We start from the raw sequence: 13,734 nt of genomic DNA on the forward strand, positions 1-13,734 counted from the left end.
CCTAAGTGAAGAGCATCACAGTTCAACATCGGGGCAGCAAACACACCCCTGTTGGGAGTGATGTACCTTTGGCAGGAGGAGCCACTGCTTTCTTAAGACCAGGAGGAGGCACCTTCTTTTCTGGCTCAGGCTTCTTAGGCACCACAGGCACTTTCAAGATATTATTTTATTTTGTAAGTTCAGTTTCACAAACACAGAGACAATGGACACCACGATAATGTAAGTTATGTTAACAAATACTGGGAAATGGGACATTTTGGCTTTTACAGGTGAAGAAAGAAATGGCAGTGTCTAATTCGCTTGGGAATCGCAGTACCTGTGGCAGGAGGAGCCGCCTCTTTCTTGGGAGTGATCACTTTCTTCTCTGGCACTTTCTTCTTAACCTCAGGCACTTTAAAGACATCATTCCATGATAAGAATTTATTGTGAGGGACAAAAAAGAGAGAACACAGGAAGTCCACAGAGAAAGACCAACATGCAAGAGTTGCTCAGGGTAGGGACCTAATGCAAGTCAGGAGCCCAAGTGTGATGATATAATTAGGTTTTGTGAAGGAAGGGATCAGCAACCTATCTGAATACCAGAGGACAGATGCTGTCATTTCATCCACTTAAATTTCACTAGAAATTAATTAAATCATTATCTAAAAAATATTTCTGAATTCCTGAAATCCAATAAAGGATCGGCTTTACTGTTTCACTGATTATAAGACTACTTAACCTAGTGGAGAGGTCATGGTTATTTTAAGTAGTGATGTCATAAACTTTTGCAGAAAATATTATTGAGCTTTAAGGCACAAATATATTATGTCCTGTACTATGAACTGATTGAATACGATAAATCTGGATACTATTCATTCAGTGATAGAGTACTTTTATATACCTTACTTTATTTTATCCTCACAATAATATCTGAGCCCACTAGAACTGACATTAGGATCCCCATTTTATAGGAGAGGAACTTTAGGCTCAGATCAGTTAAAGGACTTGCTCAGGCTAACACAGCAAGATACAAATTCAAGGCTAAAATCAAAACCTGCTGGGCTACCATTTGTATGTATGTATCAGAAGACATAAGCTATTATGCAATGCTTTCATAAATACATTAATCTTTCTTTTACCTTTTCATCCTGATGTTATAAAGGCACTTAATATACATGGTTGAAGAATGACATTTAGGAAGATTTGTTCATCATATTTTTCAGGTATTTTTTGTGTAGATAATTTAGCCTTGTAAAATATCTATATGAAAATTATTATGTTTAATAAAATTATAGGGAATTGGATAGAAGTTTTGGGGCAGTTTTGGGACAATACTTCCTTCCATCTTTGCTCTTGAATACTGCTTTGCAGCCAATAAAAAGCGGATATCAGTGTTCCTGAACATTTTTAGAAATTAATGTGACTATCTAGTTTATAAACGTAAATTTTCCTAAATCCCAGTTCAACTATAATTTTTCTGATGAATGTATGGATGAAGAATGTGCATTCACTTTGGGGAGGTGTACCTTTGGGTGGTGGAGGTTCCACTTTTTTAGGAGCTGGAACAGGGACTTTCTTCTCTGGTACAGGTTTCTTTGGCACTTCAGGCACTTAAAAACATTCATTTTAAGACATTAAAAATCACATGTACAGCACTGTATATATAACAAAAAGACACATGAGAATAAGGCCACAAACAACTAAATAACATTTCATATCATAAAATTTGAAAAGACATTCAGACGATTTACAAAAAATAGACACATAAGACAGACACAAAACAATAAGAGCACACATGTCTGGAATGTTTTCTAAGATTTAGATGGTAGAAGACATAGAGAGTAAAGCAACATAGATAAAATTAGAGATGAACAAAAAGATGGAAAGGCAGAATTCAACACAAAAGAGGCCTGATGACTTCAAGAAGAACTGCTATACCTCGTGCAGGTACTGGCACCTTAGGTTTAATTTCTGGAAGAACTTCTTCTTCTTCAGGTACAACTTCTTCCTCAGGTACAAATTCTTCCTCCCCAGGAGGAATTTCCTCTTCTTCAGGAGCAACTTCCTCTTCCTCTGATAGAATTTCCTCTTCCTCTTGTGGAACTTCCTCTTCCTCTGGTGGAACTTCCTCTTCCTCTGGTGGAAATTCCTCTTCCTCAGGTGGAATTTCCTCTCCTGCTGGTGGAACTTCCTCTTCCTCAGGTAGAACTTCCTCTTCAAGAACAATTTCTTCTTCAAATACAACTTTCTCTTCCCGAAGTAGAGCTACAGGAACTGGAACTGGAACTGGCTTGCGTTTCTTTGGCACTTTAAAGATATTTGTTCAATCGGACAAGCATCACTTTTATGTACAATATTCAAAACAGTGGGACAACATGAAAAGCAAATATTCTGTGATCATAAAGCATCAACTGTCACCAACATAAGTAATTATAGTTAGTGAGGCTGTATAATGCTAGTTAGTTTTCCTTGTTTGCCTTGGTTTTGTTCGAGATTAATGTACCTTTGGGTGATGGAGCTTCCACTTTTTTCGGAACAGGTGTTGGCTCCTTTTCTTCTGTGATGACCTTCTTGGGCACCACTGGCACTTTAAAGATATTATTTGTCTTTAAGAATGTGTTCTTTTACATGTCTTAGAGCAATAGACATAAAAAGGAATCATGAAATATCTGACTTTTATATTTCTAACAAGATAGACAATTGTTTAAAACATGTAATGCTATAAGGGAATTTGTATGTGAATATATGTAAATGTAAGGTTTTCTCCCATGGATTTTAAATGATGAAGCGATGTACCTTTTGCAGATGGAGCCTCTACTTCCTTAGGAGCAGGAACCAGCACCTTCTTCTCAGGCACAGGCTTCTTGGGCACTTCTGGCACTTTAAAGAAATGATTTAGAGAAACATTTTATACAACCTAAAATTTTGAGTCTAAGCGTAGTTCCAAAAAGATTAAGGTCATAAGAGTATGACCAAATTACTTCAAGAAGCATTTTACCTTTAAAATAAAATCTTTTCTTTTCCGTAAAGGAATACTAAAGCATTGCATCCCCAAAGAGCACGTAATTGAACCATTTAATTTTTTACTCATATGCAAAGTTGAAATTTAAAAAATTTTAGGACATTGCAAGTTCATGTACCTTCGGCAGGTGGAGCTTCCACCTTTTCAGGAACCGGTACTGGCACTTTCTCCTCTGGTACAGGTTTCTTGGGTACTTCAGGAACTTTAAAGATATCAAATAGGGTTAGTGTCAAATTTTTCACCCATAGAGAAGAATCTAGCAATTTTAGGCCTTACTGAAGCATCATAGATATTCTAACAATTTCACTTTAAGAATGAAAATAATAATTATAACAGCCACAAAACAAAGGCCAGAAAATGCACAAAAATTAAGATTAAAAAACACTGAAAAAACTTAGACTGATAAAGACAACACACAATGTCTGGTAAATGATGACTTTGTCCATTTTGGTATTACAATTAGAATTTACTTTACTCTAAGAACTTTCCACTAAAGAGGAGGAGCCAAGCATGAAGCACCAGCATGCTCTGATGGTAAAATTCAGAGATGACTACACAACAAGCTGCTCCAGTAACCAGCTTGTCTTGGCATTAATATTGTTAATATCATCATGGGGAAAGAACCGATACGGCTCACCAAGTTATACTATCAATACATGGGTAAATTATTACACTATTCCACTGATGGATTACAAAGAGATGTATACCTTTAGCTGGTGGAGCCTTCTCTTTCTTAGGAATGGGCACAGGAACTTTCTCCTCTGGCTTCTTAGGAATCTCAGGCACTTTAAAGATATTGTTTATTGATAAGTTCTTACTACCAGTAACAACACATCCACACAAAGGATAGTTAACAAACAACTGGACAGTTTCAAAGAATAGACAGTAACACACACAAGGTTTTGAACTCAGAAGATAATTAGCTGTTTACATGCGGATGAAGTCTTTTATATGCTCACGATAAGAGTGGTGGTGTACCTTTTGCTGGTGGGGCTTCCTTCTTTTTGCGAACAGGAACAGGTTTCTTCTCTTCTGGAACAGGTTTCTTGGGTACCTCAGGCACTTTAAAGATATTATGAAGAATTTTGGAAATGTTGCAGAAAAGATATAAAATGTGAAAAGCAACTACTGAAATCATACTTTAGCATCTAAAAGTGTCTTTTTCTAAAATAAGCAGAATGGGTCATCAGTGCTAATAAGCCCCAGAATCTGACCAAATTGGATACAAAAGATGCTGCTGCTTATCCCTTGGCCGGAGATATAATCTACCTTTGACGGGTACCACTGGTACCACTTCTTCAGTTATGAGTTCCTCTTCTTCTTCAGTTATGAGTTCTTCTTTTTCATCAATGTACTCTTCGTCTTCAAAATATTCCTCTACTTGGGTTACAGCTTCCTCTTCAAAGGCAATCTCTTCTGGTTGTCTTTTGGGTACTTCAGGCACTTTAAAGATATTATCTTGAGGTTGGATATTTTCCAATTATTCAATAAAATTAAGACACGTTAGGAACATAGCCATTTGTAATAGAAGAAGGAATAGGCTTTATCTTTCCCACAGAGGAACTTTACACATAGAACTGAACATGAATTTCATACCAAAAAAGACAAACAACACATTAAAAAGAGTGAATATAGGTACCTCTAACAGGTGCTGCTACTTCTTTTTTAGGAACAGGTACTCTTCCTTCTGTGACAACCCTCTTGGGCTTCATGGGCACTTAAAACATTAAGTATAAGGAGATTTTATTGTCAGAAACAGGGTACCCAGCGAATGCCTGCTTTATTGTATTTTAAGGAAATAGAGTAATGCTGCAAGTGCCTCTCATATAAGAGATATGTGATTGTTCATTTATAAGAAACTTCAGACTCTCCATGGAAAGGATTCTGAACCTTACTGGAATAAAAACGTACAAAAGTACTCAAGGAGGTCTGAGGTAGCAGAGACCAAGTGTGAAGTGATGTTTAGTGTTCGGGTATCTCTGCTTGTATGAAACATCCTTTACTGAAAAGCTAAATTTACTTCTGGATAAGTATACTTTCTGAAATTGCAGCGAAGTTACTTAATACTTAGTAAAAAGCAGGGAAAAATGGTTAGACATTGAGTTAACTCTTTTTTTCAATCTTCAAAATGACTTTAGGATCAATAAACAGGTATTAAACTGTGGTGAATATTGTTATATCATCACATCAATTTAGATAAGTCAGGAATGTGCCAAATGGTCACTGATTTTAAATCCAAACATTCTATTTTATATGTATTGTAGCCATGTGTTAGGACACAGCCATTGTATAAGAAGCTATGGTTGAAATAACTTTTCCTTTTAAGATAACATTATCTTTTTATCCTGTATTTACAGATTTTTACATCCAACATCCACCTAACGATTAATATAAAAGACACAAAACAGTGAAGAAAAAAAAAAAAGCAAAACACAGCTTCTTTAGTTTTAAAAGAGACATTAAAAAAGACCAAAATCGAGGAAGGAAATTATACCTTTATCAGCTGGTTCAGTCACCTGCTCTTTTTCACGTCTGATAATTGAAATGTGTATTTTTTCCTCAACAACTTTCTTTGCTTCTTCAGGCACTTTAAAGATATTAATTATTAAAGACCATTAAAACAAACCACACAAATATCATGTAAATAAAAATACATGAAACGCTGAGCAATGTAAGAATCAGCACCAAACAATATATTCAGTAAGGACAAAGAACATCAGACAAGGTAGTAAGACACGTTTATAGAACATAAGTTAAAAAGATGTTTTTGGTAGTTATTACGCTGCCATGTACCTTTGGGCGGTGGAGGTTTGAGTTTCTTAGGAATGGGTACTGGTACTTTTTCTTCAGGGACCACTTTCTTCGGCACTTTAAAATATCAATATTAACAGATTTTAAAACCTGAACCAAATTTCTTAAGAGTAGTAAGAAGAAAAAAATAAGAAATATGATGTACAACATAATGACCCCAAACACACACACGATTGGTACACTGCCACTTCAACATGGATTTATAGTTGGACAGACATGTAGGGACCACAGGTCTCATGACTGATAATGTTTTTCTCACTCTACCTTTAGCTGGTGGGATCTTTAGTTTTGTGGGAACAGGTTCTTCCTGGACAGGCTTTACTGGGATGGGCTTCTCAGGTTCTTTAAAAATATATAAAGGGTATTTAATGTTAGACATTTTTGTTAGAATATAAAAAAATGATATTTCTTCAATGGATACGAAGAATTAAAATAATATATCTTATCTACAGCATAGGCATAGCCTCTAGAGGTGAGTGAGAATCAGAGATCCAAGTAGAATAAGGTATAAAAGACCTAAAAAAGCTTTTATTGCTATTTCCTCCTTGCTATTTACTTCAGTTAGGTAATTGCGACTCTCTTTTACATATTATATTATCATTTCACTTCAGGTAGACAAAATCATGGTTAAACTCCTCCCCATATAATATTGTTTTTTAATTCTATTTGTAAAACTACATAGAACATTCTCAAAGTTAGGCTGTGAAACATCAAAAATAGAATAAGTGAAATAATATTGCTTCATTTTGAAATTCCAATAGAAACTTATTCCTACAGATTTGATCTTCACAAAGATAAAACACAATGGCTTGTGTTCGCTTTCTCTGTGTTTATTTTTGAAGCAGTCTTTGTGAAGTTTTGATGATGGGAACCCCGAGGGTAGGGTGTTTTCTCAATAGCCTATTATGTTTGATAATAACAAGCTTCAGGATGAGAGACGTTCAGAAATTTTTGGTCATGTATTAGAATGATCAAGGGCCCTTGAAGATAGACTCTTGACCTTTTGGAGAAAGAAACGTAATGACATTTTCTTATAAGCAAAAAGAAGAGAGGAAATAGATTATGCCCAGAACCAAACCCTAACAGCAACTTTACGATTTATAGAGATTTGTTTTTCTGGAAGTTATCCAAGAAAAAAAATTCTGAATTTGCCAAACAAAACAAAGTTCTTTCCAAATTTCTTTGGGCATTCAAAATTTTATCCTGTTCTATGGATTTTGCTCATATTTAATGTGGTTTCAGGTTTGCAGTTCTGCTCATACCTGTGACGTATTCTTCATGTTCTTTATACTCTTCATAATGTTCGAATTCATGTTCCTCATACGCTTCATATTGATCATATTCTTCTGTTGGTTCATACTCCTCAAATTCTTTATAATCATATTCTTCATATTCCTCTTCCCGTTGTACTGGAACAGTTTCTTCTTCCTGGGTGTCAGCCCATTCTTCCTCTGCTGTTACAGTTACTTCTGGAATAATATTGATAACAGGTGCCTTTTACTTGAAGTCCATTTAGGGACCATAGTGACAATGTGCTGTGATCTCATTCCTTGGTGATGGTCTCATGCACTGCTTATGGGAGACCCTGACTGTCCTTTGCTGGCCAAGGTATTACAGAGTGTACATTTGCTATTTATAATTTCAAATGTTAGATTCCCTGCCTTTAGGCAACAATAAGCCAATAAAGAATGAGAGTCAAATTAGAAACTAACAGGCAAAGAGCTGTGTAGGTTTGTGCTTCATTTTATTATTTAGTCAAAACACAACACACCTTTAGCTGCTGGAGGTTCTCTTTTTGGAACGTCAATGGATACCTTTTGTTCTTTAACAGCTCTTTTCCTGAGTTCAGTCACTTTAAAAAGAGTAATTATTAAAAGTGAATTGCAAGATTCATAATAACATGTGTTAAGAGAACTTGTATATGCACAATCCAAGGACAAAGAGGACAAAGATGACCAAAACCACACTCGTTGTTTAAATTTTTCATTTAAGTGGTAAGAAAAATCAATAGACTCGGAAATAAACACGTTCTAATATATATATAAATACTTTTTTCTAAGCTACTTAATACTTAAAAGACATTGAATAACTTTAAGAAGATCAAGTAGTATTTATAAAAGAAATAAAAAGACAACTAGACAGTATAAACAATGACTATCAAACAAGCATTAGACAGAAGGTTGCATCACATGAATAGTTTCCTCACTTTAATTCTAAGGTGTTTTCATAAGCTCTACTGGCACAATGTAGAAAATTGAGGATTTAAAAAATTTTAATTTCATCAAAGGTTGCCACACAAAACAAGCATTTCGGCAAAGGAGTTTAGTATATAGACAAAGACACATTAGAAGATAAATACATTTTAAGGGAAAGTATCTACACGTTTGTATGGAGTTTCACTTTTGTTTTTGTTTTTTATTTTTTGAGAAGAAGAGACAGAATATTTTCTGGTATCAGAAATATTTAGTTTTGAGATGATACGGAATAGCATATGCATATTACTTACTTTGTAATACATATTTAAATTATTTCCTCTAAGGATCCCAATTCCACTAGATTAGTTATACCTATAAGCTTATTTTGACACCTAAAAGCTTATTTTGTTTTTTGGAAAAGTTGGTATACCTTTTACTGGTGGCTCCTCCTCTTTTCTAGGCTTGAGTCTTGGAACTTTTTCTTCTGGAACAGCTCTCTTGGGTTCCTCAGGCACTTTAAAGACAGATTTCACTTTAAAGAACTGTTTTCCTCATTCAAACAACAAAAAGGTAGTTGTATAGTAGTAACTCAAACATAAAAGACTTGATATTTTCACGATTTCAAACATAAAACAACTATAACAATGACAACAAAAAACCAACATCCATAACTAGTGTATTTGGTAAAGAGAATAGGGTAGGTACAATATTCTGTGTATTGAAAGGCCCCATGTACCTCTTGGTCTTGGAGGCTCCACTCTTTTAGTTACAGCAATGTGAACTTTTTCTTCCTGGGCAATTTGCATGTGCCTCTCAGTCACTTGAAAGATAATTTTAGGATTACGGAGTTATATTACTTAAAGTGGAATTTTAAAAAATGTATTAGCCAGAAAGTATTGTGATTTTAGAGTATAACAATTTTACAAGGTACACACAAATGAATTTCACAACAAGTAAGTAATAGTCTACCATAGACAAGGCAATAATATATCCTTGCGGCCAACATACACCAATAACCTCCATACAGAAGGGGTGACCCAAGGACAGCAGTGAGAGGACGAGAAAGACAAGACATGTTTCTAGTTGTTGTGCTGGGGGGTTTCGTCTACCTTTGGTGGGAAGAGGTTCTATCTCAGCCACTTTGGGACGAGCCCTTTTTTCAGGAACTGGTTTCTTTGGCTCTTCTGGCACTTAAAAGACATTGCACAACATGGTCAGACATACAAGTGTGAAAAACACTAAACATAGGCACACTTATTTTCTTGTTAATGTCATAAAAATTTGAAGAATGTACCAATTTAAGATTTAAAAAGACAGGCATTATTCAAGAATAAAGGAAAGCCCAATATACCTTTGGCTGGTGGCACCTTTTCCTTTTTGGGAACTGCAGCAGGAATTTTCTTTTCTGGCACAATTTTCTTAGGTACTTCAGGAACTTTAGAAATATTAGGTTGAAGAATATTAGTTTGCATTACAGGAGAAGTGTAATTTTGGGGCAAAGAACTCACTTTATGAAAAGATCACACATTTACACAAACATTAATGTTTACAGTCAGTAAAAATGTTTACACATATATGCTGACAAAACTGAGGCAGTTATTCAAACTAAAGGCATTATTATAGCTATTAAGACAAATGGTATCCCATTTCTTTGAGAGAGAATTGTACATTTAGCTGGTGGAGGCTCCTCTATTTTAGCAGGAGTTTTCGGTTTTGGTACAATTTTCTTCTCAGGCACTTGAAAAGATTATAAAATACCTTTGTGGAAATGTCCAGATTTCTTTTTAATAAAAATTTAAGGAATATTTTTATTACACATGATACTCATCAACATTTGCAACACAGACAAAAAATTAACTACGAGAGGACATTAAGAATGGGACAAGCCAAACACATATGGGGCTAGAATTAATCTAAGAGTTGGTCTACCTTCGGCTGGTTCAGCGTCCACTTTCTTGGAAATAAAGTGCAGCTCTTTTTCTACAACATATTCATATTCCTCAGGCTCTTCCATCACTTTAAAGATATCAATTTCAAAGAAGATAGGTTGTAGTGTTTTTCATGTTTAATTTTAGCTGTACTTTATTAGGTCAAAAAGTAAGTAAAATAGTAAAAGTTTAACACTTTCCAACTCCCTGATTGTTCTCATTTAAAATACCCAAAGAAGAAGATTTTAATCAAAGCATATGCCTTAATAAAGAGCATAGAAAATAAGTTTCAGTAATTTAATTTTTAAGTGTAACATAAAGATAACAATGCTTGTATTCACAGGAAGAACAGGACAAGCGCAAGACGTAAACACAATCCTAGCGGCTAAGTTAACAAGAACACAGGAATTTGAAGACAAGTTTCAAAAATATACTTGAGGAATCATAAGTAGGTTCATAAGAAAGAAAAGACCTGTATTACATGTGAAAAACCTACTGAGGACTTGGAAACAAGACTTTTTCCCCAAGTTTTGCGAGAGTAGCTATGGTGGACGAGGAAAGAGCCTTCCTATGATTTTTGAGTCTATGTGTATGAGATTAATTATAGAATAGAAAGATCTAGTTACAAACACTAGGAGTAAACTTAACAGGCTATGCATCTTTTCCCTAAATCTTTGGGCTTAATGGAAACATAAGAATATCATAAAATGTCTTTCCTTTTAATTAGCGTCTATAGTACTAAAAGAAATTTATAATGTATAAAAAACTGAAATTATATTCATGCAATGAGAACTTTCCTTGTGTACATGTTATGGTTTCCCAAACATTTCTAGAAGGGATAGGACCCTCTTTGAATCCATCAGATTCCTGACTTATGCCTATCTTGGCCTTTCCCAGGAAGCACAACAGAACTGGCGGGCTTCCTCTAGGGAGTCAAGTTTTGCTCTGTTCTAAGCCATTCCATTAAGACTGCACATCTGGATTTCACATGGACTTTTCTTCCAAGTGGAGAAGAGGTGGGGCCCCTTTTATTAGCCAGAGATGCACTCAAGGGCAACTGCCTGTACAATTCTATCCATCTTTTCATTGCGAAGACAGTTAATTTATTGAGAAACTTATGGTTTAATCTTTAAAGCAGAGCTACATTAAAACTTTCTTAGTAAAGTTCTTTCAGATATATAGCTTTAGCCAGAATGCTGAACTTTAGCAGTAAACCTAGGGGTGTCTTAATTCATTAAAAGGGTATCCCAACATTGAAATAAAGCTTGTTGTTCAATCCTAAGCTATAGAGAACTAGCTTTATAGGTATGTGAACATCTGAATAACAAATTGATCTAATGAAAGATATTACACGATTGTTTTCTCCATACATGGAATATTGGAAAGCCCTATGTGTTCAGTGCTTCACTCTCAAACCTGGCCTTGACTTCTGGAATGTAATAATGTATATAATTTCTTATTCATTTAAAATCTGTGAGTCAGGACACATTAGTGAGTTGTGCTATCAACACTGCTATTTGTTACCCACGTTTTAGACATTAGACTACCAAGGTGAAGATTAGGCCAGTCCACCATACTGAAACCAAGTCCCATCTACTGAAAGGATAAATGTGTATGGAGGTACTTGCACCATTAGTTACCTATAAATATGAAGGCTTGTTTCCTACAGAGCCAAGTTAGAGGGAATGGACAAGGGATACTTTGGACGTTTACTCTAATTAATGCTCCTGAGTCTGTGTTTTGATCAAAAGATACATCAAATAAGACCAGTAGATGTTCACTGAATTTGTGTCACTTTCATTAATCTGATAAATAATCTGTGAAGGAAAACAGCTTATCAAGACTCCAGGTCACCACTAGCTTATCTGCATTATTTACCTTCATATTCTGTAACCTCCACTTCCTCCTCCTCCTCCTCTCTTTCCTCTTCTCTATAAACTGAAACACATACTCTTTCCTCTTCTTCTGAATAACTCCATTCCTCCTCTGCGGATGCTTTAAAAGATAAGATTTACTTTAAATTCAGCCTGAATAGCCCACTGAAGTACTGATTATAACCATGTGTTCCCTATAGATGGGTAATGTTCTTCTATCTGCTTAGGGGGTGGTTTCACAGTGCTTCTTCATTACAAGAAGGAGAGAGCTGAGTTCAGATGAGGGGACAGTACAGCGCAAGACTGAGAAGAATATTCAGATTATGCCCAAATGAGGCCACTTTCACAATTACCACATGTTCAGCACCCCACTCACCCTCTTAGAATGATTCAGGACCAATGCAAACACAAAACATTCAGTCTCAGAGGCTACAACAGACACTGATAAGAACAACTTCTAAAGTAAACTATGTGGTAAGAAGAAAAGACTTGGAGGAAACACATGCAAACTCATTTCTCCCCTCACTTCCGATTATATACCTTTGTGCCGCACGACCTCCACTCTTTGAGGAACTGCAACGGATGGTTTTTCTTCACCGACAAATCTTTTTTCTTCTACGACAGTTTTCTTAGAAACTTCAGTTTTAAGAAAGGATTAAAGTTGAAGCTTAAAAATCAAGAATCTTAACAATTTTCTCTCCCTAAAGTTTGGGGAAGATTTGCACAGTACACCACTTTCACTAGCAAGTTACATAACTTATCACGAGTATATACACACACAAATTCTATCCAAGAGAGACAAAGGGTCAGTACAAGAAGACACCAGATAGGAAAAAGAATCCACCAGCTAAAAGATTTTTGTCAGAGGCTTGAGACAAATCCTACCTAGGGGAGGAAGGGCTTTCTCAGCAGCAGGAACTGGCACGGGAACTTTCTCCTCAGGGACAGGTTTCTTAGGCAGAGCTGGAATTTAAAAACATTGTGCACTTTTAGAACTTCAGTGTTATCTCATTGAAGACCATCACAAAACACAGATACACACTCACGATGCACATATATCACAAGACTAACAAAATCATTGTTTGCCTAGGAACATAATATTATAAAGATGGTTCTTGGAAAGATGGAGAGACAATACCTTTTGGTGGTGGAACTTCTTCCTTTTTCCAAGGAACAGGTCTTTTTTCTTCAGGAACTTTCTTCTTTGGTATTTCTGGCACTTAAAGGATAGTATTTGATTTAAAAATTCTCAGAAAGGCAAAGTAAATGAGCAACATAGAACTTGCAGGCCCATTAAAGACGATATGCAATTAAAGAAGCTTGAAGGGAAGATAAGGTTATTTCGTGGAGAAGGGATGAGGTTACCTGCTGGTGGTGGAGATTCCTCCCTTTCAGTGACGATGGTTATTTTTTCTTCTGTGACAACCGTCTTCTGTACTTCAGGAACTTGAAAAGACATTCATTTTTAGAGTTAACTTTATATTTTCCGAAGTAGCTAATGGACAGTTGTTTTGTAAGAAAGTAGGCAGATGGACAGACACTTTTGTGGAATTCTTACACCATAAAACATTCATTTTGAATGAAACAAACTAAATTAGATAATTAAACACAAAAATGTTTTATACTCAAGACATAAAAACAGAGCTTCCTTACTAAGCAAGTCATTGTACCTTTAGCTGGCGGAGCTTCCTTTTTCTTTGCAACAGGAACAGGAACCTTTTCTTCAGGGACAGGTTTCCTGGGCACCTCTGGGACTTAAAGTTTTTAAAATAGAATGTTAGTTCAGCCATATGTCACTTTTATGAATGGACATAGGCACACACACACAAATCTTTACGTAGTTTACTAACGTTATAGGTTTTCTATGCATCGGCAAAATAATGCACAAAATTAAACTATAGTTTTCTAAAGGTCACATGTGGTAA

At 35.6% G+C, this 13,734-nt stretch overlaps 1 protein-coding gene across 1 annotated transcript in view; it reads right to left on the reverse strand.

The window, feature by feature from the left end:
* Positions 1 to 13,734, reverse strand: part of TTN (titin) — a 285,964-nt gene that overhangs the window by 148,804 nt on the left and 123,426 nt on the right. The window contains exons 120-146 of the mRNA XM_082466160.1: positions 13,480 to 13,563; positions 13,175 to 13,255; positions 12,948 to 13,028; positions 12,695 to 12,772; positions 12,350 to 12,445; positions 11,814 to 11,921; positions 9,937 to 10,023; positions 9,359 to 9,442; positions 9,117 to 9,197; positions 8,744 to 8,827; positions 8,438 to 8,521; positions 7,584 to 7,664; positions 7,075 to 7,281; positions 6,077 to 6,154; positions 5,795 to 5,869; positions 5,496 to 5,588; positions 4,641 to 4,718; positions 4,271 to 4,444; positions 3,980 to 4,063; positions 3,709 to 3,786; positions 3,120 to 3,203; positions 2,776 to 2,859; positions 2,483 to 2,566; positions 1,918 to 2,286; positions 1,506 to 1,589; positions 317 to 391; positions 67 to 150 (exon numbers count right to left, since the gene is read on the reverse strand). Coding sequence (XP_082322286.1) covers positions 67 to 150; positions 317 to 391; positions 1,506 to 1,589; positions 1,918 to 2,286; positions 2,483 to 2,566; positions 2,776 to 2,859; positions 3,120 to 3,203; positions 3,709 to 3,786; positions 3,980 to 4,063; positions 4,271 to 4,444; positions 4,641 to 4,718; positions 5,496 to 5,588; positions 5,795 to 5,869; positions 6,077 to 6,154; positions 7,075 to 7,281; positions 7,584 to 7,664; positions 8,438 to 8,521; positions 8,744 to 8,827; positions 9,117 to 9,197; positions 9,359 to 9,442; positions 9,937 to 10,023; positions 11,814 to 11,921; positions 12,350 to 12,445; positions 12,695 to 12,772; positions 12,948 to 13,028; positions 13,175 to 13,255; positions 13,480 to 13,563 — 2,760 coding nt within the window. The remainder of the gene's footprint in view (positions 1 to 66; positions 151 to 316; positions 392 to 1,505; positions 1,590 to 1,917; positions 2,287 to 2,482; positions 2,567 to 2,775; positions 2,860 to 3,119; positions 3,204 to 3,708; positions 3,787 to 3,979; positions 4,064 to 4,270; positions 4,445 to 4,640; positions 4,719 to 5,495; positions 5,589 to 5,794; positions 5,870 to 6,076; positions 6,155 to 7,074; positions 7,282 to 7,583; positions 7,665 to 8,437; positions 8,522 to 8,743; positions 8,828 to 9,116; positions 9,198 to 9,358; positions 9,443 to 9,936; positions 10,024 to 11,813; positions 11,922 to 12,349; positions 12,446 to 12,694; positions 12,773 to 12,947; positions 13,029 to 13,174; positions 13,256 to 13,479; positions 13,564 to 13,734) is intronic.

The sequence above is a fragment of the Balaenoptera physalus genome, assembly GCF_965194825.1.
Source record: "Balaenoptera physalus genome assembly, chromosome: 6".
NCBI lineage: Eukaryota > Metazoa > Chordata > Mammalia > Artiodactyla > Balaenopteridae > Balaenoptera > Balaenoptera physalus.